Source organism: Strigops habroptila, chromosome 5, assembly GCF_004027225.2.
Source record: "Strigops habroptila isolate Jane chromosome 5, bStrHab1.2.pri, whole genome shotgun sequence".
NCBI classification, from domain to species: Eukaryota; Metazoa; Chordata; class Aves; order Psittaciformes; family Psittacidae; genus Strigops; species Strigops habroptila.
The window spans coordinates 66,038,374-66,063,486 of record NC_044281.2 but is presented as its reverse complement, the minus strand read 5'-3'; the positions used below and the strand labels follow the sequence as shown (position 1 = coordinate 66,063,486).

General features: G+C 38.0%; 1 protein-coding gene and 1 long non-coding RNA gene across 4 annotated transcripts in view; both read left to right on the top strand.

Moving 5' to 3' along the window:
* Positions 1-3,570: 3,570 nt before the first annotated feature.
* The window catches only part of BLNK (B cell linker), a 102,887-nt gene continuing 81,344 nt past the window's right edge, over positions 3,571-25,113 (top strand). For 2 of the 3 annotated variants that reach the window (XM_030486424.1, XM_030486422.1), the window contains exons 1-2: positions 7,590-7,739; positions 12,722-12,784. In XM_030486424.1, coding sequence (XP_030342284.1) covers positions 7,665-7,739; positions 12,722-12,784 — 138 coding nt within the window. In that variant the 5' untranslated portion in view covers positions 7,590-7,664. Of the gene's footprint in view, positions 3,672-7,589; positions 7,740-12,721; positions 12,785-25,113 lie in introns of those variants that run through there. The other variant, XM_030486423.2, reaches the window with a different exon arrangement.
* On the top strand, positions 20,009-24,312 carry LOC115608147. The gene is made up of 3 exons (XR_003991446.1): positions 20,009-20,244; positions 21,702-21,704; positions 24,302-24,312. It is a non-coding gene; the product is annotated as an uncharacterized LOC115608147 (long non-coding RNA).

Sequence of the window (25,113 nt, the reverse complement as noted above, 5' to 3'; positions counted from 1 at the left end):
AACAATTAAAATTCAGCTGAAACAACGTGACACACACACACACACAAAAAAAAAAAAAAAAAAAAAAAAACCCAAAAAAAACCCCACACCAAAACCAGAACAACAGACATCTACAAAACTCATATGCTCATTTTATCATTTTATAAAATGAAAGCTTTCCTAACATTTGGGCTGTCATTGATATATTAAGGCTTCCTATGGTTTTCTCTGCTACCAAGGGGAGGAAAACGCCAGGACAGAAAATAAGATTTGCAAAGATGCATGAAGTATTGATGCAGGCAGAGTTCCCTTTGGCCTCTGAAAAACTCCCTAATTGACTTGCTTATCTAAATCATCATTTTTAAAAATAAATAAATAAAAATCTACTTCAGTCATAAAGGGAAACCAAGGCTCTTGAACTCCATTTTCATGCCTCATGTAACTGGATGGTATAGCAGGAACAAAAACCCTATGCAACTAGAACTCAAAACCCACTAGTATATGTTGCCAACACTGAAGTATATGTTGTCATATAGAATCACTTACAGCTATTAATTCCCACTATTCCTGCAAAACCAGGAAAATTTTGCTGTCTGACATGTTTCAAATCAAGCTCTGAGATAGGTCACACCATTACAAAAGTTGTTATGAATTTGGCATTACAGTTTTATTATTATAAGAATAGATGTCTGTTTTAAGCAATACTGCACTGCTGTAGACAAAGAAGCCATTCTGAACACCTTTTTGTTGCATGACTTCTAGAATTTCAATAAGAACTTTCAAAAAACAAATATTGAAAACCAAATTATAAATGCACATGCCAGAACACAAATAAGCTAAACCATCTTAAGTACACAAATACTTTCTGCAGAAACATTTTTGTATGAATTTTGTAACTGTAAGCACTTACCTGTGGCACCATAGGAAAAGACTGTGACACTTCCCTCGCTCATAGGTTCATCTGAAGTCCACCCAAGTCATTGTGGCTCCTAAAATATTAGTAAGAGAAAACCAGGAAGGAATTAAAGAGCCATACTTTGGCAGAAAAAAATAGAATATATAACAAATATGAGAGTAAATGGAAGTATTTAATTAGTCTTCACAGGAAAAGGTTGCAACCAGATGCTTAATTTTGATAGCAGGCACAGCAGAATCAGAATATTTATTACCAATATTAAGCTGGGTTAGAAATTTAAATAAGTATGGTATAATGAAATTCTCAATACAGATTATGCAGCGAACTAGCCAAAGCGTTATCCTTGAATTCCAAGCACTATGAATTCAGTACATAATGTAGGTCAATAAAGTGACAGTAACTAAAGAAGGGCAAACATCCGTCTTTTAAGGTGAGGGGCTGTATTTGGTTTGTGTGTCAAGGTTGGGGGGGAGGGGTGTCAGGCAGGGGCTATAGGGGTGGCTTCTATGAGATGCTTCTGTCTACGTCCAATAGAGTCAATGCCAGCCAGCTCCAAGATGGACCCACCACTGGCCAAGGCCGAGACCATCAGTGGTAGCACCTCCGGGATCACATATTTAAGAAAAGGGGACGGGGGGAACTGCACAATGGCAGCCAGAGAGAGGAGTGAGAACATGTGAGAGAAGCAGCCCTGCAGACACCAGGGTCAGTGAAGAAGCAGGGGGAGGAGGTGCTCCAGGGACTGGAGCAGAGATTCCTGTGCAGCCCGTGGTGCAGACCATGGTGAGGCAGGCTGTGCCCCTGCAGACCATGGAGGTCCCATGGAGCAGATATCCACCTGCAGCCTGGGGAGGAACCCACACTGGAACAGAGGGATGCCTGAAGGAGGCTGTGACCTCATGGGCAGACCGCACTGGAGCAGGCTCCTTGCAGGACCTGTGGCCCCGTGGAGAGAGAGGCCCATGCTGGAGCAGGTGTGCTAACAGGACTTGTGACCCCACAGAAGGGACCCATGCTGGAGCAGTTTGTGAAGAACTGCAGCCTGTGGGAACGACTCACATTACAGAAATTCAGGGAGAACTGTCTCCTATGGGAGAGACCCCACGCTGGAGTACTCCCGTGAGGAGGAAGGAGCGGCAGAGACAGTGTGTGATGAACTGGCCACAACCCCGATTCCCCATCTCCCTGCACCACTGAGGGGGGAAGGAGGTAAAGAAATTGAGAGTAAAGTTAAGCCTGGGAAGATGCGAGGGGTGTGGGGAAGGTATTTTAAGATTTGGGTTTGTTTCTCATTATCCTGCTCTGATTTGATTGGTAAGAAATCAAACTAATTTCCCCAAGTCAAGTCTATTTTGCCTATAACAGTAATTGGTGAGTGATCTCCCTGACCCTCTCAACCCGCAAGCCTTTCGTTGTATTTTCTCTCCCTTATCCCATTGAGGATGAGGAGTGATAGAGCAGCTCTGATGGACACCTAGCATCCAGTCAGGATCAACCCACCACAAGGGGGAAGGAGGAGAGTGAACTACCAAACAGTCAGCCCGACTTCAGTACACTAAAGCAAATGTTGGGCCTCAATATACATACAAATTGTTTCCTTAATACTGCAGTAAAAACTGACTTGTCAGGAACAAACTGTGTCAAACCAGTCTCATTTCCTTCTTCAATATGGTAGCAAACTAGTAGATAAGGTGCACAAAGTACATATTATCACTAAGGCTTTTGATGGGGTCCTGTATAAAAATCGTCGCACACAAACTAGAGAAACGTGATCAAAGTACTGTATATTGTAAATGCTCATCTAACTCACATTGAGAAGATATTTGCAAATCACTTTTAAACCCAGTGCATGTATCAAATAGGGTGCCATTGGGATTTGTTCTGGCCTTAACCATATTCGGTATTTTGTTAGTGACATGGATGTTGAATAGCAAGCATACTTCTAAAGTACATAGGAGTATTGTTGAGACAGAAGTGGCTACTGAAGAACAGTATACTGGGATCAGTTTCACCACCCTATTTTTCAGTTAAGATGGAGCCAAACTGAAGTGTGCTGAGAATGAAAAGACTGAACAAGAGTTTCCTAAATCTCTACGCACAAACAAATGCTAATGAAACCTGCTTTGCTTCTTCAGGGAAAAGATGTCCAGGTCCAGTCCATCTGGGGCTTAGACAGCAATTATCCTTATGAACAGGCACTTTCTCTTGCACCTTCCAGCAGTATAGAACAGATATTAGAGTTCTTTCTCCTACTGTGCTACCCATGGATGTGCTGAACCTGATGTTTCCCCAAGAATTCACAGCTAGAAAAACAGGTTACCAAACTGGTTTCCAAGACTGAGCCAGTTTGATCTAGTTGTATTTTATCCTGCCTCTCTGCTGAAGCCCTGCCTAGATCTCCCGAGGTCCCTTCCAGACTAGGTTTCTGTTGATTGTGTTATTGTTATTTCCTGTTAAATGGAAAAAAAAAAAAAAAAAAAAACCTAAAGACACAACCAATTAGCAAAACTTTATCAAACTTCTAGGCAGATAGATGAGAGTAAGCCTTAATTTTCTGACATTCTCCTTATTCAGACTATAAGATTATTCTAGCTTTTTACTTTAAGAATGTTTTTCTCCCACCCACTATGAATGCCAAGCCTGTCAATCACGCTAACAACAACAAAATACATATGGGACAGTTTAAGGAGGAAGAACAGACATGAGAAACTGCTCCTGTAACTTATTTGGAATCAACTCCAACACGCGTGCCTGGGAGAAGAAAAATGAGTATATGGTAAGTCATGTTTCTTTATTTTTTTATAAAATGAGCAAAAAAGAAAGTGACAATGATTCATATTTTATATACAGTAATACTTCACTGAGTTATTTTGCTCAAGTATATTTCCCCCAAGAGCAGTATCCAAAATACTTTGCTTGCAGCTGCTATGGGTTTTTGCAAAACAGAACTTGATTTTGAAAGTTTTGAAATAAGTTTAACATATTTAGCACTGGTGTTCATTAAAATATATAGTTGTATTTAGTATTTAGTATTTAGTAAGAAATATCGGTGGTATGATCTAGGAATAAGGTTTTATACTGCTTATTACCTATTTCTATGAAATCACAAACTGAGAACTTACTTTATGAAACTCCAAGAAGCTGTAGCCTGTAAAAACATGCCTTTTATGTGGCTTGCATGTTTCAGAAAGTAGGAAAAAAATCATTGAAGTATATGTTGCAAACGTGTTAACTCTGCTTTATACACAAGTTATGTATGAGAATGAATTTCTGTTCAGTTCAAATTAGCTGGTGTATAAAATGCACGCAAGAACTATGATTCCTCTGAAATTTGGTGGCTCTCATGTACTAGCCATCATTTTTACTTAGGGCTCCATAAAAAAAAAAAAAAAAAAAAAAAGAGAAATTTCTCAATGTACAGAATTAGATTTCTGCCCTTTTTTGGGGGGGAAGTGAAACTGTAAACAGTATGGATGCAAATGTTAGTGTCTCCAGCTAGATATAAGTTTAAAATGACACATAACACTCTGCACATGTACCCAAACACATTTTTAACTCTGCCAGTACCCATGCTAGATCAAGATGCTCCAGGGAATATTCAGTAGCAAATGAGCATGATCTGCCCAGGGCTAGTGCTGGTTGTCATTCAAGTCTCTACAATCTGCTTGAAAGTTATGTGTAGGCACCTGGACTTTCAAAGAAAACAGAATCTGTGGCCTGTCTTTATTTGGTGGACTTGAAGCCTCAATATTCTGCTCATGGTTTACCCCACAGCCAACATGTGTTCAAGTGCACATATTTACTTGGATTACATGAAGGGTGATATACTGCACAGAGTAACTAGAAGTATGAGGTAAGTAAGTAGAATTGGTAACCAAATCTGGGGTCCTCCTAGCCAACAATTCTTGAAATAATCCCCTCAAGGGTAGTAGAACGCAAGTGTAAGTAAGTGCATGATAATTTTCTCTGGTTTTGTTGCACACACTTAAGGAAAGAAAACTACAGCATTGATCAACATCAGCATCAAGAGACTAGCTACAGGATTTCAGATGAGCCTCCTCGCATAACTGTTGGGTTTTGTTGTTGTCACCATCATTTTTAATGTAAATGGCAAAATATTTCTTGCGAGCTAAAGTCCCTGTAGTTCAACCACTTCTGCTACAGCCCCTTTGGGAACACAAAACTGAGTATAACCTTCCTAAATAGATCTCTCTCTCTCTCAGTGAAGAGGTGAATTCCATAAGCACTGGCCTCTTGAGAACACTCCCTTACAAGCCAGAATATAAATTAAGGCAATATCAGCACAGGCAATGATAGGAGAGTTGGACAGAAGTTAGTGTTGGGGTAGAGCAATCAGAGAGAAGCCAGGTGGAGAAGAGGGAGGCCTGGGCACAGGAGGTGAGTGAGCTGGCAGGGCAGAGCTTCAGCTCACTCTGCAAACTACCAGGCAGTGTTGGAACGTGACAGTGGAGGGCAGCAGGCAGCAAGGAGCAGCTCCCGGCACGCCAGTATGTCTGAAAATGCTAGTGGCCTAATGGGCAATGGTAGGAAGCAGAGAAGCAGGTACTGCTGGCAGCATGCACTGAATTGCAAAATCCTTAGCACACTGTTTTTAATCAGCCTTTGAGATGTTCTGAACTGCTTACACCTACTCAGTAACCAAACTCAGCCTGCATGGCACAAACAACAGCTTTGCTGCGCTTCACCTTATCCATGTTTCACACCTAATGCCATCTGTTATTCTGTTGCTTTCCCGTTGCAACCATTAAACGTGCAACTCACATATCTCCCACCCAGCTGCTTCCCACCTCCACCATACCTGAAGACCCTGGTGTATAAGCTGACACAATTACTCCTGCTCTCAAACTAGGCAAACAAAATTTCTTGAGGAATACTTGCACCTCTTTCTCCTGGTCCTTGCACCCAGTAAAAGAGTATCACTCCCTCCTGTCATCCAGGGAGATGTTGCCCCCTTCTTGGAACAACTCAGAGCCAACAGTATGAAACATTAACCACTATGAAACACCATGAAATTCAACATCATTTTTCTTACAGTGTGCCACCAGGCACTTGGAGATTATTCTGAGGCAGCGAAGTTTCAGCTGCAAGAGCTTCTATCTCAATTCTGCATTTCTGAAATTCCAGGAGTTGAGTTTTGCCAGATTCAATGTTCAGCAAAGTCACAAGATAGCAAATAGTTAGGAGTATTCACTGGCAACAACTGACCTGTCAGTCACTCTAACAGCAAAAAAGCCATGCAAGAAAATTTGAGGGATAGCAGATGAGACATTTCAACTTAGCTGAAATCCACTTTAATCTTTGAACATGTACCCCAAATCCATTTTGCACTGGGAAATAAAACAGGAAGAGTAATTGGAAAGCAGAATATGACATTCCTTGGTCTCCAGCCTTTTATGGAAGCTTTCATATTTGTCCTGTTGTGGTGACTCAGAACTGCTGAGCAAAATAATCTGGGTTTGTTTCAGCAGCTGCAGCTGCATCTTTGCGATTTTATTGCCCATTCTATAAAGCAATATGTCTCAAGCATTTCCGCTTTGCTCCTCCATTTTAGAAGATGCACCCTGCCCCCTTCTCCAATTTAAGAATTGCATATGCTGCTCCTTTCAGACTGGAAGTGCATTCTGTGTTAACGGTGAAGAGGCAGAGAAGGGCTGTGAGTGGGGCAGGCATGCAGCTCAGAGGAGATGGCTGGAGGGACAGGGGTGGGAAAGGGCAGAAGTACCCATCCTGAGTGTCATCTGCTCTCCTCCCTCTTGACTCCATCTGAGCCCCAGCCTCCAATAAAAACATTTGTCTTCCTCCTCCTGCAGCCCGGGAGTGATTCCTGGCTGTGCCTGCCCAGACCATTGCACATGTCCCTCCCTAGAGGACAACAGACATGGCTCCAAATTTAGGAATCGTTGGTGTAGCATATATCATATGTATGCATGCAGCATATGTAGAAACTACACCCAAACCCGTAAGTCCCTGAGTGCAAAATGGTTGGTGACTGGGAGAATACTATGGAATTCTTGCATGCTTGCCCTGTTTCTATACAGCCTTCTAGGTAGTTCACTTCTGATCACAGTCAGAAAATAAGACGTCGGGCTGGATGAGCTTGTGGTCTGACTCAGTACATGCATTTTATGTTAGCCCTACCTTTTGAAAAGATAATGCAGCACTGGAATGAATTTATTGAGAATTTGTTCTTTAGCAGTAATTATAATGACAGGAATAAAGAATGAGATTCCTCGATGTGACGATACGGAACTAAAATTTCTGCAACTGAGCTCTGTTTTTAATGTCTAAACACCACAGCACAATATGTCAAAACCCACAAGCAAAACAAATGCAATCCGAAGGCAGATCCAAGCAGCTGGATCAAGGAGTTCAAGTTAGGCAAGAGACAGCTGTCACAAATTGGTTTTGTATAGATATGAAAAACAGTTGCCATATTTAAACCTCTAAGATGGTGATGGCAGAAATATTTTATACACTGATTTTCAGCAGAATTTGATTTCAGTAATTACAGATATTTGCATATGTTGATATAATAACTTACAGTTTCTTTATACTGGAAAGAGTAACTCACAGGATAATATTATTAGTTCCTAAATCACCTTTTATAGGCGTTCACTTTAAATGAGCAAACAGGAGAAATGCTGCAAAAAGGACTTCCTCCTAGGGTTTCTACAACAGTTCAGTAAAAACCAGTGAAGCAACAGTTCAGTGTTAGTCACAGATAGAGTCTTTCTCACTGTATAGCAACATGGCCACAAAACTACCATCTCAAGAGGAATTTGAGAACTGGACAGCTTTTCAAGTTGCAGATCTCCTAAGACAGGTACTGAATGTAACACTTTAGTGAGGCCAGTCTAGCTAGCAGAAACTCTTACTGGATTTATCTTTGAAAAACAGCTATCTTACCCTAAATCTAGCACAGGTATTCTAAAGTACTGAAAATAGATTACTCAGCAATTGTCATCCCCAAGAACTTATTAATTTTATGTATTTCTTGGTACTCTCCTGTTTTTTTAGAAATCTAATTCATAGTAGAAGATGCTAGCTAAGATCTTCTACATGGCAAATCATATAAAAATGTTTGCTCACAGGAATATTTCTTATAATAGAAAAGGTATTTCATGCCCCAATTTATTTCCTGCTGGGAAGAAATAACTGTTTCACTGAAAGCTGGTCTAGATTTTGTATCTGAATATTGCTTTAGAATTTACAGCTTGTCAATAAGAATCTACTGTTCATCTTTTCTTCCCAAGGCATATATACCAACAGTAATTGCTAGATGTTGTTTAAATTTAAGGTACTTGAGGCTTTTTTGGTGATGGTGGTTTGTTTATTTTTTTTTGGGGGGGGGTGGGGGCGGGTGTTAAATCATTCCTTTGTACATTTCCTAGTTCTGCAGTGTCATTTCTAGCATATGTAAAATAACCTGAATTTAACAAAATAGTCGTCCTTTCACTATTTGGATAATCTCCTCCAAGATACATAAAATACATCCTCCATGATACATCCTTTTTTCAGTATCAGATTTTTAGCTTGTAAGTACTGAATACTATGACTCAGGTTTTAGACTTCTACCTGTAAGTAACTTACACAATAAACTCCATTCATTTTGATATATGGTCTCATTTTACATTCCTTTTTGGGGTTTGTTTGTTTTGGGGTTTTTTTTAAATGCAAATGTCTCTATATAATTTTATATACAGGATTTGTCTGTCTTGTGTTCATCCTACTTCTAAATGTAGAAGCACTGATCTGTTCCAGTACCAGCTTTACTCCAACAGTGAGAATTTGTCAGTAAGATTTCTCAACCTTTTCAATTGAAGGAGCATATAATCCTTTTCAAGGAAAATAATACAGTGTAATGAAGTGTTTCTACAAGATTCCCATTTGTAGCCATGTAAAAAGTAAGCCAAAGTTTAAAATGTTCATGATGTATTATTATTTCTCTGTTTTGCCTTGTGCATAAATACATATGATTGTTCATGTACAAATTTAGGAAAAAAATCAAAAAAACCCCCCAACAAACAAACAAATAAACCCCACAGTTTTACAATCCAGATGTATCACAGGTGGGTCACTATCCCCACACTGAGAAAGCTGATCTGCTCTATGGAATTAATTCATACTCTAATGATAATGTCTCAGCTAAACTGTGAACTTATTACAGTGAACAGCTACTCAGAGGATTAATTAGCTCAAAGCCTTTCAGCTTAAAGGAAATCAGACTAATTAACAGAAGATATAATGATTTTAAAGTACCCTGCAATTCTACAGCAGAATACAAGGCAGAAAATTAATAACAATTGTTCAACAACTCAGAGGCTTCCAGGGAAATGTCAGCAGGCACACCGTAACTACTGGCTTTGTACTTGTTAAGAGACACTCTTCCAACTTCATAAAAAGCTGTTAAAGCCTATGCTTACGTTCGCATCACTGATTAAAGCAGCTAAGTGATCTAATTACTACAGTATAACCAACATTAAGTACTTGTCCATTCTGCATATCAAAGAGCAGCACTATGGAGTAGCAGCCATTTGCCTGCAGCCACCATGAACAGAGCTGTTCAGTTCCTGCTACCAGCACTCCAGAGGGTCTCAGCACCAGACACTACCATCATTTCCACAGTCAGCCAACACACCAGGGGCTGTGCTAGATCTCCCCTGCTCCAACACTGGCCATACATGTGCATGAACCCTAAAATAATGCTGTTACGGTTGCAGAAACAAGCCCTCAAATGTGCCAGAACTGGGATTACGTCTATAACCTGAATTTGCCCTCTTTACGTACATATTATGATAGTCTGTAATTGCTTCTTCATGTACTACCTTTTCCATTTGCAAAAACCTTCCTCTTTCAATGCAGAGAAATTGATATGTTTGGGCAGTACTCTGGTACTTTCATTACAGAAATTGTAAGGTATGCAAGGCCCATGCTTGCCGAAAAAGAGAATGAATTCATGGTAACGTTGATTAATTCTGCCTTGAAATATCAGATTCTGTCACTGCCCCAGCATTTTAACCTGAAGCCATGCAAGTCAACCAGAAAACACATGATAATTCTGAGAGCTTGACTTGAAATTCCAGGCTCCGATTTGCAGAAGTGGTGAGACGTGAGATTTGCAACCACAGTGGCAGCTCTGCTCAAAAGATAAAAATGCCAAAATACTGAATATGCAAATATACATGTATAGCTCACAGATCCTAAATAACTATAATTAGGCATACAAAACCACCAGATACTGTATGTGTTTTATTTCTCATGCCCTCAACTCCCCTTACTAATAGTTTTCATCTCACAAAAAACAGTTCAAAAAAAGAAAAAAACAGAAAAATACAGTTAATGTTTCTGAAGCACTTGGACAATAAAATGGGTGCTGTGGAACAGCTCAGAACAAATTAAAATATGATTCTGAATTCAAAGAAGGTTTGAATACTGTACAGTACAGATATACAAGATAGCAGACAAGCAGTGAGCACTAAACAACACAGTATATATCAAAGGGCAGTTCAGGAAAGTCCCATCAGCTTCTCTGTGCTATGACTGAGGCTGGGTCTTCTAGAACAGGTATACTGAGGTTGGTGCCATAAAACACATGTAAAAAGCATATGTGCAGTGCAATTTTACCATTTCCTTAACTTTGTCTTAATGATGTTTCCAAGACAAATTTTTGCGTGTCATAACTACAGAGTTATTAACTAGCCATTTCCAGCCTCATGAAAGGCATTTGTATAAAAACAACTTTAGTACTAAAAAATAATCAAATAATTTTTACTTTTTTCCTCAAAGTAAGTGAATGTAACAATGGAAACCTGTTAGCCATGTGCATGTATTTCCCTGTTATCTTGCTTCTATGTCATAATTGCAATTACACTGAGATATTCCATGTTACATTCAGAGTTTATTTACTTCCTCTGATTGACATGTAGTCTAGTCCCTGTCCTCAGCACTGATCTTAATGCTGTGGAGTTAATCTCTTCATAAGAAAATTAAAGGTTCTGTGGATCACTAAACACAGTAGTGACACATCTGCTTGTCTGACAAGCAACAACATAAAACAAAAAATAAGTAAAAACCTAATTTTACTTTACACAAAGGCTACATGCTTGGCTAGCAGCATAAGACAAAACACAAAAGCAGACCATCAAAGCCAATAACCGGAGATAAAGCAAATAATTAGAAAGAGATGGGCAACAGCCAAGAGCAGAAAGTGTGCATTACATTGATTCTTTACCTCTCCACCAACATCAGTGCAACTGATGGCAAATTAACACATCCCACAACCAACCATTGGTCCAACACCCACAGCAACCCTCTCCTCTGAATTGTGATCTAATCTGTATTGCAAATGAGCAACACTCTCCCACTCATACAAAAGAACAATTTATAAACTCAAGTATATTGGTTTATAGGCCAAACTATCTGAAATTTTGAATATGAAATTTTCATATCAAAAAAGTAAATAAAATACACTTCAAATGTTTTCAAGTGTGATCAGTTTGAAGTATTCTAGAAATAAAGAATAATATAGAAAGGGCACATAGAAATATTTGTATAAGAATTTATTTTCGCTAATGTTTCTCTGTTCGTCTCCAAGTTGGTAATTACTGCTACAGAAATTTACCGCTAAGCATTACAAATACTAAAACTCATTTTAAGTGTGGTACATTTTTAAATAATAGATTTGTAATTTTTTTACCACTTTCACGGAATCATAGAATGGTTTAGGCTGGAAGGCACTTTAAAGATCATCTAGTTCCAACTCCCCAGGAGTGTCCAAAGGGTGCTCAAAGCCCCATTCAGCCTGTCCTTGAACACTGCCAGGGATGGGGCATCCACAACTTCTCTGGGCAATGTGTTCCAGTGTCTCACCACCCTCAAATTGAAAAATCTTGCTAATGTCTACTGTAAATCTCCCGTTTCCCTGCATAACAATGTAATTTCTTTGAAAAGCCAGGCTAAACCATCTAACATGCAGTGAGATTGTTAGGACATCTTCAGCCCTGCTCCATTCCTTACTACTTTTAAATAAAGGAAATCCAGTGTGTTCACTTTTATTCCAAATTACTATTAAGTTTCTGTCAAAGAGATACTACTTCTGGACATTCCTGCTTCACTTTTTAATTTATAATCAATTTTCTTTAAAAAAACACCACAACCATGTTACAGAAAAGAAATTCTGTTTCTGAACCTGAATTCTTTCCAGCAATGCCCATCTATCATGGGAACTGCAAGACACACTTAGCCCAAACATCTGATGCTAAAACCAAGCTGCAGCCAGAGTGTACAGAGGTTGGTAAACAGCCATGTAACAGAGCTTTCTCTTAGATAGCCTTAATTTTCCAGCAGTCAGTGATATAACCACTTCTTGAATTAATTACACAGTCCTGATGGACTTTTGTCACAAGCTACCTTTTAACCTGTTTCTAATGCTGGCCTCCTCTTATTCCATAGCAATTAAAGTTCCACAGTGTATTTCTGTTGGGCTCCTTGTTCCATTTGTGTTACATTTGTTGCTTCATAATTCCATCTCGTCTACTCTATTCATGATACTATCAATCAGCCCTGATCCCCTGTAATCTTTCTTGCTAAGAAAGCAGTAATACTGTGTCTTATCTCTGATGTGGAAGTCACTACCTATTTCTAAGCATTATAGTTATTTTGTCCAATACTCTTTTTCTAATTATCCATGTCAAATAGTACAAAAATTTCCACAACCCCAAATATTTGAGCATGGAAATTTAATTAGTTTGTTTACAAATGTCAAGTTTTATACTTTTGTAATAACACTACTTTTTCTCACCTCAGTTTGGAATGCCTGAATCTGCTGTGGTTGTAGAAAAACTGGGCATGAATGGATCTCATTTCTTGGTAAGCAAATATTTCATAATAGTGTTATCATTCAAGCATATTTCAGCATGAAGCTTGTATTCCTTACAGTGCTGTGAAAAAATGTGACATTTTTCTTCCTCATATACACTTCATCAATTGCTCTGATTTTCCATTTTAGTGGGTTGATTTACCTTTCTGATTCGAAGAACACCCCTGCACAAGAAAAACCCAGCCAGCCCTTCTATCCCATCAGAGAATTTGCAGATATATAGAATCAGCCATTAGCACACAGCTATAGCAGGCAATGTCTCATCAAATATGACTTAGAGAGATTCAGGGCTTTTTAAAGAAAATGTGGTGGGGTTTTTTTAAGCCATTGTTTACATAATAGGTTTTTCATAAAACTTGCGTGATTAAGAACATTTACTAGTACAGAATTCTACATGAACTTTACAATGAAAGTTTACAGATACCAGGAACAATGTCTGAAAAAACATCTGGTAATGTCCTCTATTGACCTTTGTAGAATTTTTTGCATAAGAATGTGGTTAACTGATTGCAACTAATTAGAATAGAGAAATAGAATAACGTCTTGAACTGGGGCGAGTCCTCTACCACTAATTCCATTTGCGCAGGCGCTGAAGTAAAATACCTTCAAAATCTATTTGAAAGGTAAAATAATTGTTATATTTATGCACTGCAGAGAAATCATGCTTGCTTGGCACATAATTGCTCAACAAAACTGTTTCCTGGTTGCATCAGGAGTTATATCTGCTGATTACGTTAACAAGGGCTTCAATTCTGCAAAGCAATTCATTAGACCACAGCTACTCAGGCGCATGCAGGTTCACTCTGTTTAAAACTGCATGGCCACAGAGTAAAACTGGGTTTTGCTAACAGTTCATGCTGGCATCGTAAGGCTAACAAAGCCAAATACAGACTGATTCCTGTCCTGTTCACACACTATATATTGAATTGCTAAAGGTGCTGTAATCCCCATTGCTGGGGAGTGAAATTAAAACTAAGAGTGAAAGTGTTGGCTTCTTGTGCCTGCTGCAAGTAAATCTGCACAGCAGCAGTGGAAAAGAATCTGACAAATATTTTCAGATATGAGTGGTAACCTAACCGAAACACAAGTGAAAAAAGCAAGGGGAACAATAGATGATCTCTGGCGATGATCTGTGATACAAAAGCAATATGATTAAAAATGAAAGCATCTCCTAGTATGTTCTCCTAATATGCATTCTCTTTAACACATCTTTAAAGATTATTTTGCACTGCAGAAAACATGTCAATGTACGTGTGATACAATGAGCAGCATCTATTTTTGATGGCATTGTAGAAAAAATGAGACAGGTCTTGTACACTGGTAGCAACCTTCCTACAGCTTTCATGTGTTCTTTAATTGATTTTTTTCACTAGCATTGTCAACATGACAAATCTGTATGCTTGAAACAGAATTAATTATGAAAATACTAAAAAAAAAAGATTCAAGAACCTATATTTTGCTATCATTAATAGCAATATTTGAGAAACTGCAAGATGCTGTTCTATGTACAAGCTAACATGTGTATGAACTTGTAAGTAATTAAATCAATATTCCAGATTTTTTATTCCAAGCTCCTAGACTAGTACGCAAGAAATCTATACTATTCCAAGAATAAAAAGTTCCTTCACTGTTAGGAGGTGTCTAATTTCAAAAGAACACCCTTAATAGATCCACCTTAATAACACATGACAGAGTAACCAGGTGGCTAAGGTACACACTTCCACTCGGAAAATCTGAGTTTCTGTTTACACCACTTAAAGCACGATACCTTAACTAGATCAACTGGTTTGTATAGAGGTGTCTGGAAATCCAAAATTCAAAAATCCTGATTCTCTTACTGTGTCTATTACCCTTGGCAAGAACCTTAGGTTTTGCACCTCGGTTTATCATCCAGTTATAAGGGGCATATGATTTATTTCACTACACGCTGGGGAAAAGCTGCCCATCTATCACTAGACAGCAGTGAACAACAGAAAAAAACCCCAGCCTTTCCCCCTCCCCCCAAAAAAAAAAAAACCACCACACAACACAAACCATAAAACAAAACACTTGAGCACTTGAGCAAGCCTGATGCCATCTACCCAATAGGACTGGCAGGTTTACCTTCACACATTAATTATTTTTAAAAATCAAATACAAGCTTGTACCTACACAAGCGTGCACAGAGACACTATGAACATGTGTAGGTGTCACAGTATCTGCACAGCATTTCTATGTGTCTACTCGATGTTAGATGGATATTTAGATACAGATCTGGTTTTGCTATGAGATCTGTTGGGTATCACTGGACAGAAAATTCCTTCTAGTCTGGCACATAAAGAAGAAAGCAATTCTGTGATGTCTTCCATGCCAAAGTAGTGAACATTTCACACAGTCAGAGGCACAGTTTTCTGTTTTACCTTTGCATGGTCAGAAAAACTGCTTTCTGCAGCAACACCCATGGATGAAAAACATGTAAGAGTGCCCATGAGGGCTGAGAGGACAGCCTTGAGTAGAGCCAACTCAATGCCTTCCAGTAGCCCTTCACAATTCTCAGCCAAGCTCTTCTTACGGTAAAGCTTCTCCAGCCTGCCCAAACCTCTGCCATGGCACTGACACCTTAATCACGTGCAGCACAGGCTTTTTGTATTAATGAGATATGCCAAAGTTCAGAGAGGTAACACTCCCATGGGCAGGCAGCGTGCTGGCCAACTGGTGGGCCTCACTGGACGGAACATTACCTGGAAATCAACACGTGCCACCAATGTGCTGCACCTTTATCACAGGACATAACCACAAGCACACCAGATGTGCCTTTGTTTCCTGTGTGGTTTCAGCGAGGGCACTCATTTTTTTTATTTTTCCATAGAAAGAATGTTGTCAAAAGTTGGGGAAATGCTGTGCAAAGTAACTATCTTAGAGCTCACCACTTCACTAACACAAAACTTCTGAGGGGGCTTTCCTGCCCAACCCATCCTTTGTGTAAAATGCAAATTGCATTTTATTTGAAAGTGAATCAGCTGGATTTATCAATACTAAGGTCTTTTTGAAGTTTAAAATGTTCAAAGTCAACTCATGCAGGCACTGTATCCACATAATCTCTGATAAGTTGGCCACAATACCTTAAATCAATTTTTAGTGGTTTCAGAATAGAAATAGAGTAATCAACATTTATATAGCCATTTTTTTGAATATTTCTTGTCTTTGAGTGGCTAAAAGACAATCACTTTTATAGCAATATTATATTCTGTTTCATAAACATACCAAGTATCAAACTGATCTTTTATAAGAAACAAAATTACAGGCATTTTGTAAAAATTTAGAAGTAATAGCTCTTCTATTACACTTCTGTAGAATCTAAAAATGCAGAAGTGTGGTATATTAGATCTGAAGTGTACTCTGCATTTCATTTTTTATCAATAGTACTATACTTGTGATACTTATTCAATATGCAGGTCACATCTGAATGGTGCTAATTCAGTCCTAATGTGCAGATCAGCATTTAGCCACAGCTGCATTGCACAGAGCATATTATATTCTCTCTTGCTTTTTGATGTCTGAACTTGCTACACTGTACTCTGCTTTTCAGTTTCCTCTAAGAGTAGGTTACTTGTATGATGGGGTTTTTTAATTGTTTTGAATTCCCAGACAGATTGAAAAAGATGTAAAAAGCCAGTGAATTTTGACTTGAACTTCAGAACTGAAAAAAGGTAGACTTTCTTATTGGATTTGTAGGTAGAATTTACTAAATGAATTATTGAACATACCAAAACAGTCAGACATTGATTCTGAACAACTTTTGTGTATTTCTCCTCTTTCTATTTCAAAATGTGTTTTGAATCGCATAGCTGGAATATGAGTGCTTTGGAGAAAACCAGATCCATTTTCTTCACCAATACACTATTGGGGATTTTTAAATAATATTTAGAGAATGGAACCTGTGTCTTCCTGTGGGAGATTCATGCCTCCCTGCCAGTGCAAAACACTGCCAGAGCCTGCCAGGTTCAACTCTTTGAGGCTGTGCTTTAACATCCATTTATGTCAGGACTGTACTGAGATAAAGCAACCATCGTCTCACTTGGATGCTCCTTCCCACCCCTGGAATGCAGAAGCAGCAGATGGGAAAGGACAGGAACCACATTTGCTTTCTCTAGTGACCACAATGACAGAACACACCACGCCTAGAGGCTCCTCTTGTTATGTTGATGCTGCAGAGTCCCACAAGACCTTAATCACTTCCCCACTTTCAGCTAAAAGAGTGTTTCTCAATACTACCAGTAGTATTTTAGCAGCATGAGGTAGGGGAATAGGTTGAAGGACAGACTGAAATTGTTTTGGGCTGCTTGGATATCTGTTAAGAAAGAGCTAACCAGCACCAGGTTCTGTTCAATCTGATCTGGCATCCATCCATCCATCCATCCGTCCATCCATGCATCCATCCATCCCTCCTTCCCTCCCTCCCTCTATACTTAGTTTCACAAATAAAATGCAGACCATGAATGCCTTGAGCTCCTGGAAGGGGAGGGAGGCTGGGGAAGGGGGAAGTGGAGGCATGGAGATGTTCCACAGAAAGTGATATTACAGAAATACATATTTTCAGCTGCAAAATGTTAGTCGACCATGTAAATACATTAATGTAATTGCCTTTTTGCACAGTTTCTACTCCTCTGACATTCTTTTCTCCTATTCACATTATCTACCAGCTGATACATACCACCCTCTTCCCAGCACACCGCTGGGGCTGAGCCCCACTTTTCCCCCTCCACTTTACACATCCTTGCCTCCAACACCTAGTGCTTTGCTTCTGCTTGGCTTTTAGCCAAGGTCCTCCTTCTCTTTTCTCCTCAATTAGGTCTTATTGTTCATGACGGAGTTGGACAGAGTCTTGGGTGACATGGTTTAGTGTGTGGTGTCCCTGCCCATGGGTGGGGGGTTGGAACTAGATGATCTTAAGGTCCTTTCCAACCCTAACGATTCTATGATTCTATGAAAGGAAATTTCTGCTGTTGACACTTCTCATTGATTTGCAGTCCTAAGGGCTTTCCTCATTTCCATCCTTCTCAGCTGTAGAGGTTCTCCGTCAGAAGCAGCTGAGCAGGTTCAAATATGAAAGCTATTTTTTCAGAAACACCTTAATTTCCAGGTATTTCTACAGGCTTTGACTCACTTTCTTGATTAAGAGCCTAGATAGTGGTAGGAAGCAGGCACCTTATGAGCTTGAACTCTTTTGTGCAAAGACAAGTGGTGTTGGCACCTATTCGTGTAGCAAGAGCTCTACAGATTTTTAAAACACTGGTAAAACTGCTTAAAAAGGAAGTTTCTCAGGGCAGGTGGAAACTGAAAAGTTTCTCCTCAGGGGAGATGGATGCAAGGCATTAAAACGGAGGGTAGAAAATGTAACAAAGAGCAGAGAAGTGCAATCTTTGCCCCCTAGCAGTTTTTGCAAAGCAATGCAGAAGGGCTACCAGCAAAGGTACAGTTAGCAAGAGCTTCCTAGGTCACCCCGGACATCATCAGCCATCAAGTAGGAGGCTGATTGGTTGGAGGGGTTTGGTTCTTTTTCTCGCTGTTTCTACCCAAATAATAGGAAACTGTTTCTAAAAGCAGAATCACATGTACTCAGAGTTATTTTAAAAAGAGGAAAATGGTAAGAACATACCATAGAAAAGAGGCAAATGTTGTTAAACATATAAAGTAACTAGAATCAAAGAGTGACCTTAAAGAGAGCAAGGCTAAAAGGGAGATACTTTACAGCTTCATGTATCTGCTGCTTATCAGTCGTCTTCAATCAAGTAGTAAGTTACAAGTGCATTACATATTCATGTATCTTCACCAAAACATAAGGCAACTGTAAAGTAAAAGCAAAATTCGCAAATTTATCCTTATTCTTCAAAAAACAACAAGATAAATATGAAGACAGGTTACTGAATGTAGATATTGCTGAAATCCAGGCACCGTGAAGCTATGCATCATTATCTGACACATAAGAAAAGTGATTTTAGTGATCAATTTATTAACTTCAAAATATATTAATATTAGTAAACACTCAAAAGAAAATGAGACTAAGGTACAAAGTCAAACATCACTATCACCAGATTCCCATGAACGTTAGCTTAGAATCTGAATTTGTATCCAATCATTCTGAATTATTTTCCTGCTAAGTTTTTTCAAATATCTCAAAAGCAATTTAATAAAACTGTCTAATGCCATGACCTATCAATGTAATCCTCTAGTAAGAAATCCCAAGCCAGTGCAAAAGTATTCATCGCAGGAGCAGCCCCCTAATTTTTTTTGCAACAAAAGAACATTTCTATTCATATTCCAAATGCTGCTGCCAGAAATTATTTGAACATAAATTTGTTTAACGTAGCAGCTGCTAATGATGGGAAGTGCTTGTCTGCTTTCCAATCTTTAAGATCTGGCACACAACAATCCAATCAAATTCTAAATGTCAAATTAGTCATAATTACATTAAATATAGATTAAAGGAATATATTTTGATGCAGAATTCTTTGTTCTTACAGTTTACTGATAATTTTAAATATCATTAAAACTATCCTTGAAGTTTTGTGGACCTTTCAAATTCAAGGAACATGAAAAAGAATGTGAGAAGTTGTGGAAAATTTTATGCCATTGTGTCATAGTTTCCAACACTGACTTTGTAAGCCTTAGTCTGAAAAAGATGACAACTCCACACAGTCACAGGCTTTCCAATTTTGAACTTCCTCACTAGTTTCTGCTTTATTCAAAAATCCTAGTTATATAAATGCACTCTTTCTTTAGACACAATTTGTGACTTGAAGAATCTTCATTTTGGGTGCTTTTGTACTCTTTCCTTCCTGAAAAATCATTATTTTTGACAATGTGTGCAAGTTGGAACTTCACAACACTAATGCCTAAAATCATTAGTCATTTTTTAAAATCTAGCCAGAAACTATAATCACTCTCCCATTGTTAAATACCAGCTGCTAACCATTCCAGAAATCTTCTAGAGCCCCTAAAATGTCACTATTTAGTCCTTCTGCTTTCATATTGGCTGTTTCAAATACATGGCTCTACATTCCTAATTTTCCACTCTTTATTTTATCCTTGAAAAGGCAGGTGAATGTGGGAAACCGATACCAAAATGCCAAGTTCATTTTATCATTTTTTATCTTCCATACAAACTGATCTTACAAAAAAAAAAAAAAAAAAGAAAAAAAAATCATCAGTACACAAAGCCATATTGTAAGTTACATTAAGACTATTTAATGAAATAATTGTAAGTTTTGGTGAGCAAGTCCCACAGGAAGTCAGCAAAATATCTCAAACAGAGAAAAAAACAGGTTTTCTCTTCTCCCAATACATATTTTTCTTATTAAAATTACTTAGACATATATACACATATGTAAGAGTGGACCAAATGTGTCATCATGTACTGATAGCTGCAGCTCTAGCAATGCAAAGTTACCAAACTAGACACTTATAGCCAGTTTTGTCTGTGTCTCTCAAGATACCCAGCAGTTGGAAAACATTATCTGACCGCAGCTTGCAGAGCATTTGAGGAAGTCATACATTGTGCTTTTCTATTAACGAAGAACTAAACTGGAACAATCAGTGAGAATTTCACAGAGATACAGATTTAGATAAGGCCACATTTATAAAATGGATACTCAATGTTTCTGGCAGAGTGGAAGAGAACAAAACTCAGGAACACAAGCTTTGTGGGAGCACTTGTCTTTTAAAAATTAAAAAGACTGTTTTCACAGAATAAGAAAGACCTGAATTAACTGGCGGGAACACTAATCAATTTGCAAGTAGCATTTCCTTCCATAAATACTGCTTCCTGTGAACCCAAAATGACTGAAAAAGATTAGAGAATTGAAAAAAAAAAAACCCAAAACAAACCCAAAACAGACCTGTTTTGCTCCTACTGTACATGCACAGCAGTTCTGTGTACAAGCCATTTTATCAACTCCAGAGCCTATGCTGGTTCCATGAAAGGGTGTATTACATTAAAAATTGCAGGTACAAGAGACATGAAAGCAAAGCTGAAAATTAATCAGGCAGTTTTGTTCACAGAAAAGGAAACCCTAACCCCATTTGATTTTGCTGGTCTCACATCCATGAGACATCTCACATCTTTAATATGAGAGAAACAGTAAAAAATTTACATTCATTTTTGGGGTCCTGTTTCTTTTTCAGGAATATTTTATTATTATAAACTTTAATTCTTAAGAAAATGTACTCATGCAACACCAATTTATAATGGCCATAGAGTTACCGTAGGTAATATTGTTTTTAGTAATCATGACAGAAATGCAGCAGTGAGGACAATAGGTTATTCATGTCTGGTCCTCACTGACCAGAATAAACTCATAACTCTATTATTTCTTAACATCATGAAAATGAAAAGAAGTTGACGGTAAATTCAAAGTAGAAACAATCCCAATCTAATTAAACCAGGAATTCCACACTGATTTAACTGTCCTGTTGATGACGGGAACCATACTGCTCTTAGCCTGGAAGATATTTATGAATGTTTTTGGGAAAACACATCTTTCTGCAGCAAAGACTAAAACCAATTGAATATTATTGATTCTCATGAGAAAGCATGAACAAGGTTAAAAATCAATGTTGTAAAGGAGTTTCTTAAGAAAGGGACAACTCTTGGGACTCTGGTGGTTCGGAAAGGTGAATACATACAGTTCCACTGAAAACCAGGAAATCATGTGAGAAAGATAATATAGCAGAGAGAAAGGGCTCCTTGGGAACAGGTCGGGGGGAGTCTGAAGTTTGTAGTTGTTTATTTCCTCCAGGTTCAGAAAGGGAGGATTTCATCAATTTTCTATGTAAATACAGGGTTACATTAAATATGGCTGGCTTTAGCATAAGTTTCTATTCCAAATAGAGGGAATCAAGAAAGGCCCCAAGCGTTACTTACGCCAGGGGGTGATGCTACTGCCAAAATAAGATAAATTTCCAAGAAGATACATTTCAAGCTGATGAAATCAATGTAGAACTAATTGGAGTCCTGATTGAAGAAATTAAAGATGAATAAAAATAACTATTAAAAAATAAAGTAACTTTGATTTCCAAAAAAAAGCAGAGAAGTACACTTTGTTGAAACAACTTCTAAACCTGTCTGGATACTGCTACTATAAAGCTAACAAATATAAAGTGACATGAACACCATGCACAGAAGTACACAGTTATTCACAACAAGACATCCACAGTGGTGTTACATAAGGATGACTACGTCAGGACTGTTTTGCTGGTAGATTTTCACATAGACACTCTTGTAACCTAAGAGCTAAATATAATCTACAATAACCTGAGCACATTTTGCTAATGCTGACTGAGCTGTTATGGCTGTATTAAAAGGCTTAACACAGCTAAAATGGAAATCCATGAAGTCTCCAATGCAAATTTATAGAAACAAGAAACCCAGAGGCAGACAAAGACCAACTTACCAAGTGTCAGGTTTCCCTTAGTAAAACGGAGCCATCCTGTTTCTTTTACATGATGCCATCTGCTCTGAATAAGCACGCTGCTGGAGGAGCCAGAGGGAGCGCAAACAAAACAGGAACAGCAAACCTGTAGATTGCTACAAATGTAGTGACTCCGAAATTTCAATGTAATATTGCCTTTAACTTAAAATTATCAGCAGATGGCTTGCATAACCTGTCAGTTAACATACTGTTAGGAGCAATGAAAGCTGGCAGCCATTCCTAGAATAGCTCAGTGGACACTATTAAATATTTATCCATCTTCCCATATCTAAAAACTCACAGAATTTGCCCACATTAAGGAAGAAAAAAAAAAAAGGGAAAAAATAAAACCAAAACAAAACAAAGGAAAAAAAAAAACCCAAACCCCACCACCAAAACCAGCCACAACAAACAAATGCAGTTGTGGAGATTCTTCATTAGGAAGTTTTCCTAGTGCCAATTCTGTGTGTAAGCAGACTTTAGGATTAGGGAATCTGGCTGAAGTTTGGGTTGAATTGCTGGAAAACCACATCACACACTGTACTGAGAAGGAAGAGTGCTGGAAAGAATTTAGAATTCCCAGAGGTCCCACAAAACCAGTGCTTAGAAGAGTAAGAATTTCAACCGTTTCGTGTATTTTAGGCCTCTGAAATACCAAAGGGTAAAATCTGTACAAAATTCACATTAGTGCAGCAAATGCAGAAACACAGCTTCTACTTGTAGGTCTGTATTTGAGTTACTATTATGCCCTAGTAAACAAATAGGCACAAAATTCCTATGAAAGGTATTTTAAATTAGTAGTTAATATTCTTGAGACCTGCTGTAGAATGTTTTCATTTTGTCCTGTGCATTTCTTTTTATTTCGTCCACCGTTCCTATGTAGTTGGGCTTCTTCACTTAACAGTTTAACTATTTTGGCCCTTGCCACTTAAATGTAATCTACATTTTTTAAAAACTCTTGTTGTCTGCATTCATTGCAACACAGTCCTTGAAAAGAATAAGATTGAGAACCATTAGAACCTTACAAGTGCCCAGGATTGATTTCTCATGCCTGATAGAGTAAAAACTTGATTTTCCACTAAACTTACTTAAAAGTCCCAGTATACTAAAACATCTGATCAGCATAATATGAGTAGGCAGGGTGCTTAACCATCTGAATGTATGACAAGATGAAAACAAATAACTATATATGTTGTACAAATTTTTTTGTTATTAAAAAATAAACACTAAATTACATATGTTTATTTGATATTTATAGCTGACAAGTTATTTCACTTGTTCAGAACTATCCAAGGAAAATGTTGACATTTGCCCTGAATCCCTAGTTTCCTGTGAAGGAGGAAATGAAACATTTCATTTGTGCATTAGATTGTCTGGATCCTGTAGTATATAAAAAGCAGATTAGAGAGATGTCTGTATATACCAGCATCATGTTTTAAGTGAAGGAGATTACTCACTGGAACAAATAAAAAACTCAAAACAGCCTCTTAACTGAATTATTTTGACTCAGGTGGTTCACAAAGTATCTGAAACACATCTGTACAAACAGAGCACCGAATTTTAAAGAGGCAATAGGAAGAAAAGCAAATAAAATCTGTAAGAATGAGGGTATTGTCCCCAAGGCCTTGGGTTATATTTGGTCATAGCACATACACTTTCCCAACAGGAAGTCCTCTACCAACAAAATTTCAGTCTTTTTTAGAACTGTACTCTGCATTATTTATGGTGTTATCGTTTCTTCCTTTTCCCTGTCCAATTAAGTATTCTTGAACTTCACAGTGTAACACCACATTTTTTTGTTGGGTCTTGAAGGATTTTTGTGGCTCTGCTCATGAATAAATTCAGGAACATAAGAAACTGAGGAACTCAACAATTCGGTCATAAGAGGGTTTTTTTTATGTTTTTTTATATTTTTCATCATAACACAAACCACCACATTGGTTCCAAACAGGAGAAAAACCCACTTTGGCAGCACAGATTAAAATGAGTATAATCTGACATTTGTAGACAATAGCTGGATTTCTACATTGTAACGTGAAATACGGTTCCAAGACCAAGAATTTCTTGAATGTGATTTTGCTTTTGTTGAGCTTCAGTTTGAAGTAACACATATTCATGAATTTTAATCCACTAAAGCCAAATAGAGCCACTTTTGTCCTGTTAAATGGTATCCAGATCCACAGACACTCCATATAAGCATGGCCATCAGTCAGAAGGTCAACAACTATCCCAACATCCATCATATGAATGTGTGCTCACATACACATGTGAATGAGCTGCAGATTCACTCTTTTAGATACAGATAATAGTGGGAAGGAATACTAATTTTACAAACGTTAAAACAGCAAATGTCAGGATCTTTTACTTGACAGATGATGCAATACAAAAAAGGTGTTTAGAAACAAATAATGCTTTTAAGTACCTTAGAAGGCATGTGGTCATGCTATGCAGGTGTATTACGTGGCTGGGTAATTACAGTCATGTAAAAAGTAGTAGAATTAAAGACTACTAAAGGAAAAGAAAATGGACTTTTCTGTCTTAATGCTTTATTTTTCTGAAGTAGAAATATAATACTTTACTTTTGTCTAGGTTTCTGTAGGAGGGGCACATTGTTATTATTATGGGTTATTAATTTATAAGGAAACTTCTTTCCTTATAAATTTATAATTTATAAGGAAAAAATTTTAAATGGATTTACTTTCTAAGTCTGCACGTCTGAAGTTTAAAACCTCTTCTTCTCTCCAATGCTGAGAAAAATAAGTGAAGATAAACTATAGATTTAGCAACAATACCCATTCTATGGCCATCTTAATTTATTAAGGAGATGGGTTTTTATATTTTTATGTTTTAAGTGCACCAGAAATAGCTAC